At 38.5% G+C, this 6,000-nt stretch overlaps 1 protein-coding gene across 3 annotated transcripts in view; it reads left to right on the top strand.

Moving 5' to 3' along the window:
* TSHR (thyroid stimulating hormone receptor) overlaps positions 1-6,000 on the top strand; it is a 75,579-nt gene continuing 69,579 nt past the window's right edge. For all 3 annotated transcript variants that reach the window (XM_049825811.1, XM_049825810.1, XM_049825808.1), the window contains exon 1: positions 1-170. In XM_049825811.1, the coding sequence (XP_049681768.1) occupies positions 1-170 (170 nt within the window). The remainder of the gene's footprint in view (positions 171-6,000) is intronic.

Genomic DNA, 6,000 nt, shown 5'->3' with positions numbered 1-6,000 from the left:
ATGCTGTGCCTCCCGGTAGCCGTCCAGTTGCTGCTGGTGCTGGTGCTGTGCAGCCAGGGCTCGGAGCGGTGTCCTTCAGCTTTCTGCGAGTGTTCCGACGAGGATGACTACAAAATCACTTGCAGGGACATCCACTTCATTCCCAGCCTCCCGGAGGACACCCAGACCCTGTGAGTACATCGGGATAGTTTAGGGGAGACACTAGCCGGTTGCGAGTGTTCGTATTTTGCAAGCAGGAGATGCTCTGAGCTACTGCCCTGTGAGATGAGGGAGGGAAGCGGCGAGGGGGGGGGGGGGGGAGCGCTGCAATTTACCTGGGCAGTACAGCATAGTGGGAGCGGCAATGTGAGGACTCTGTGCGTGTCGGAGAGACGCAGGAAAAGTGACTCTCAGACCTTACAGAGATGTGAAAAGGTGATTGTCCGTTGGGCCTTAAAAGTTCTGGGTACGATATGGGAGGCTGTTTGTAGGCAAACTGAGCAGAAGGCAGGATTCTGTGTGGCATGCGCCTAGGGGGTGAGGGGAAGGATGGGTAGCTCAAAACCAGTTTTGTAATTAAAAAAAGAATAGGAATTGGATGTGGCACCTCGCAAACAGTTCCACAAAAGCTTATGTGCGCTTTCAGCTTCTTTGCCAAAGCCCGCCAAAATGAATCCGCGGGAACTGACAATTCCCAATATACCGTCTGGGAGACAAAGTACTTCAGATAAACAGAAGTGTGGAGTATGGGATAGAGCAGCAAATTTGGAGCTTGCCAAAGTGATAGAGCAATGCAATTACCTAAACCTAAGTGTTTAGTACTGTTACAAGCACAGTAGCATATCTTGTCTGGGTTCCTGCTGCCAGTCCAGAAGTTGTCCTGTGTCATATCTGTCAGCCCCATAGAGATATATCAAATAAATACTGTAGGGAAACCGAAATGGTACCAGTCAGCTATAACTAAGCAGCTGAATCACTCCTGGCTTTTACTGTGTCTCGTAAGGCACAAAATGTTTCTAGCCTCCAAAGGAAGGCTCATTTGTAAATAGAATACTTTCTGATAAAATAAACTCAAACTCAGTTGATTTAATTGCAAGGTAAAATGATAACAGGTTGATTGGTTTATGTCTTGATAATGAATCTCAGGACCTTATCTGAAAATATGAGCCTGAAGTTATTTGAACTTATTTGAATGGACTTCTCAAGATTTTTTAACACCTGAAAGTAAAGGCTTAGCAAAGTGATAACTTACCTGAAAAGACAGAGAAAAAATTATTTATGTTATTTCCATTATTTATGCATGCCTTTAATTTTTTTGATGATTAGACTGCAGTATTTCAGTTGATAAGATTTTAAAGTATACGGGTATTGGTTTGGTTATCATACTTTTGTATATGCGGTTTATTTGGTTTGAAATTGCAGTAATATTACTGTATGTAACATGTAGTATGTTCTTTGCAATCTGCCACGACAAGCCAGAAAATAAAACAGTTTCAGTTTGCGGAAGAAATATGCCTTCATACAGGCATTTAAAATAGTTAATAGAAACAATGAGATCACCTAATGGAATTGGATACTTTCCTTGAAAAATGCTGCTATGATGGTTGAGAAGTACCTCTCTATATACAGCTTCACAAATAAAGCACTTTGGCTGCTGGAGTTCTAGTGTTTTAAACACCTGTTGTAATGGGGGCTCTAAGATCATAAGCCACTGTTTTTAAAAGACAAAAACACCCAGTGAAAATCTTATTTCCATGGAAAAAAGTAACAAAAACAATCAAGAAATATTTTTCTGATTATTTTGGGTGTGTTTTAATCATCTGTACCAACTGGGGTGACTATTGCAAACTTCTCAAGAAGTGTACTCCCTACCATAGTCATCATAAGACAAAAAAAAAATCCAGGTAGTGACAATTGTGATTTTATGGTATATGGTAGAAAAGGTAGAACATGCACTGTATAGTCTGTTTGATTTGAAAATAAATGGGAACATTCTCTAAGGAAATAAGGAAAATGGAGCTCTTTTCACAAAAAGAAAAAAGCATTTTTTACTTAAGTTTGCAGTTTTCTCTCTGGATAATGTGTGTATATTTTCTTTCTGTGTTATTATTTGAATTGCTGAAGTCTGATGGACTATATCTAATTCTGTAGTTCCTTGCTCTTGGCGAATGACTTAATCTTTCTTTCCCTCCATATGTTAAATGGGAGTCATAACAGTTACTTTTTTTTTGTTGTTGTTCAGAGTGCTTTCAGATGCTTCAGACTGACTTACTTGCACGTGGAGGATAAAATAACACAAAAAGTTTTCCTGAGAGATTGTAAGGTGTGTGCCCCTGCTTCCATCATGTTTTGCATCCCTCTGCCTTACAACTGGCAACAATTCTGAATTAAAGACAAAAGATTCCAAAATAATTGAAGTTTCTGTTAACCTTAAGAACAAATGAACGCTTCTTTGAAGTATGTAGCTGTGCATATCTGCACATTGTATGTTGAAAGCCTCTACAATTTTCCCCAAATCCAGCCTTGTTACTTTAGTTAAAGTAACTTTGCTTCTTGGTCCTTATGCGTGAACCTCAAGACAGCCAATTTTAAAACTTTCTCGTGTGGCTATTCAGTTTTGTAGGGTTTTTAAAGCTAAGAGACTGGTGAGTCTAGGAACACTTTACCAGCTTTTGGAGACGATGAACTCTTTTCAGTGCACAGGATCTTGAAACTCCAATTAAAGTTTCATTCCAATTATTCAGCCAGGACTGTTCTCATTTCTCTATCCTACTTTAAGAGAGTGGTGTAAGCCTTTATTTAACAAGCCATGTTTATAAGAAATTGCAAAAAATGTTTATTTCCGAACTTTTTTAGTGGAAAAGGGTTATGAACTCCAGCCAGGGAAGTGTGTTTGTTTTAAACTGGTTTTAATGTATTTGTCCAAATATAGTTAATGCAGGTGCTTATCTAGAAAGCCTGAGTGCACAGATATTGTTCTTGGAGATGCCTTTTTTCAGTACAAGAAAAAAGGTTTGTGTATTACAGGCAAATCTTGTCTTGTTGCCTGAAGTTAAGGGTTATATACTTATACCATATTATGGTAGGAAAGCAGTTCTAAGTGGTACTGAAATACAGTACTAAAAAATACAAAATTAGGTATCAATAATTTTGTCACCTCTATAATATTTTTCATGCCCCTCTCTGCATAGCTGACACCCTGGCCTGGTCCCTCCTTTGCTTCTGCCTCTGCCTATCCTCGAGTCCACTCCTCCTTCATGCTATGGCAGTGGCACTACATGCATGGTACTGAGGGAATCCCTGTCCCAACCGCTCATTTGGCAGTGCTTTTCTCTTTCATCAGCACAGTGCTGGAGCAGAGCAATGGCTGGTGCTGTAACCTCCTCTGTGTTTGGTGGAATATGCCAGGGGAGATCCTGGCCTTTCAGTGCAAGCAGATCCACTAAGAAGTGGGGATTAATGACTGCGAAGAATTACTTATACTTACAGACCACCAAAACCCCACTGAACCTTTGTCCAAAGATATAATTGCATCATAATGCTTGAATTATTGTAATACCTTTCTTGGCATCATTATGATGAAATATTCAGATGGTATCACTATGCCAGCATCATCTCAACGCAGTCCCCAATGCTTTTCATTTTATGCATCTATTATTAGCTGCTTTTAATTATTTTTCCTTTGGCAATAAAACTAATAAAGTCTTGCTTCTTATATATTTGTGCTCTACTTCACCTGCATTTGCTTACTAAAACAACTTCAGCTCCCCTTCCCATCCCTAATATCCTCAATACCCTCGCTTAAGTTTTCCACCACTTAACAGCCATAGCAAATCAGTCCAATAGCTCTCATCTAATGCTGTATCCTGTCTCCAGGATTTCCCTTCTCTTAATTTTCCTTAGGTATCTGCATATAGAAGTCATATGTGGTACTCTCCATGAATAGTGTCTCAGCTTTCAATTATTTTTACCTGCAGGAAGTTTCTAAACTTGGTGTGGTTTTGTCACTGTAGTAACCCTCAAAGGATTGCTCTTCTCTGTCTCTTGAATTTCATGTTTGCGCCTCATTCAATTGTCTCTTGAGCCCATTTCAACATCCATAATATCCTTTGGCAGTGAGTTCCACAAGTTTAATAGAAGTTGCAAGAACTCATTTTTCTTGTTGTAGCAAATGCCACGTTGTCCTCTCATCAGCAGCTGCATACACAACATTTTCAGATCCCTTAAGCCTGCTGACAATAGTCTCATCTCCTCCCTGTACTTTCTATAGCAAGCCAACAGTAGTGTCCTGTGTTCCCTGCCATAAACATTACTCAAGGCAGTCTCATCAACTGCCTAAACTGGACAGAAGGCAGCATCTCCTGAGTTCAGAGCTGTGTGAGTGCTGAATGATTATTCTGCATGGAACAGATAAGGGCTGAGCCCTCCCCACTTTTTCTCTCTCTTTTTTTTTTTGGAAGGGATGTTAATAAGGTTTCTATCGTGTACCCAGGTGCTATTTTTCACATCACCATAATCAAATTTGGTTGAAAATGGACAAGAGGAAGCTGGGGGGGGACAGTGGAACTGGCAGATAAATAGACACAAAACCAGTACAGTGTTTAAGAATATGCTCTTTACGGGAGGTATTAAGCTACAATTCTGCATCTGCTCCAGGATATTGGCTGCAGGTAGGATACTGCTTTTTGATAAATGCAAGGTAGCTCACCCTTCAGGCACAAGGAGCCCTGACATATGTCATGTTTCCTATGTTGGTAAGGGTGAGCACATGGATACCAGGATTGCAAGATGTACTGAATCAGCTGGTCAGTTTAGTTCCCCATGCTGTTGTCAGCTTTTGATAAAAAGATGTAGAAACTGTGTAACATATTTTACACATTTACATTGTGATATTTAGAACTAGCAATAATATGTTAAATATTCATAAATACTTATTCATAAAAATGGTTTTTTTGAACTGGAGAACAAAATATGTAGGGACTTAACAGTTTTACCTGTAATAATGGCATCACTGGCATCCACATTTTTTATATGCTTAATGAGTAGTTTAGAGCATTTTGAGTTCACAGAAGCTACAAGTAAAACTGAAGGAGATAATGTCTCTACTTTATATTGAAAATAAACTGATTTAAAGTATTTTCCCCCAAATCTTAGTCTTAGGAATTGTCTGAAATTCAGAGATATTCTGACTTCAGGCAATTCTATCATGATCTTCTTATGGACTTCATTACTTCAGAATTAAGTATGGAGCCTCATAAATACATCTTCATAAATAACTTTGCAACATAAGCACATACTTATTATCCCTATTTTAATGATGAAGTACTGAGAATCTAAAGGAACAGGAAAAATACTGACATCTGAAGGAAGCTATTAGGGCATCCTTCAGAAAATGGAAGTCATGCCCAAATGAGGAGATCTTTGGAAACTTGAACTAATACAGTACAAAAATATTTCGAATAGAAACTTGTAATATCATAAAAACTCAGTATAGTCTTTAAAACACAAAAGAGGGTATGTCTGAAAAACTATCAAACTGAAGTGTCAGTATGAAGGTTGTTTGAAACAAATTGAAAAATTGAATAGAATTAAATTCCCTGAGCCAGATAATACTTGTGTAACAGTTCCAAAGACATTAAAATATTAAATTGCTGCTTTACCTACTGTAGTATGTAACTTACCATTTAAATCAGCCATGGTGATAGAGGAATGGAAGGTCACAATTATAGCATAATTCTTTTTTAAAAGTGCTTTAGGTAATACCTTGGGAACTAAATGCTGGTAGGTCTGTCTTCTTTGGAAGACTGTGAAAAATGGGAAGGAATTGATCTGGTTTTCATAAAGGGAAAGCTCACCTCACAAATATATGTGCTAGTTCTTTTAAGGAATCAGAAACGTGAATACATTGATTTTTGAACTTGCATTTTCAAAAAAATCAGCAAGGACCTTAGGAAAGACTTGAGACAAATTAGCTGTTAGACACATAGGAAAGAAAGCCAGTTTATGGATTGACAACAGGTT

The sequence above is a fragment of the Accipiter gentilis genome, chromosome 22, assembly GCF_929443795.1.
Source record: "Accipiter gentilis chromosome 22, bAccGen1.1, whole genome shotgun sequence".
Taxonomy (NCBI): domain Eukaryota; kingdom Metazoa; phylum Chordata; class Aves; order Accipitriformes; family Accipitridae; genus Astur; species Astur gentilis.
The sequence above is the reverse complement of the archived record's forward strand: the minus strand, read 5'-3'. Positions and strand labels throughout refer to the sequence as shown.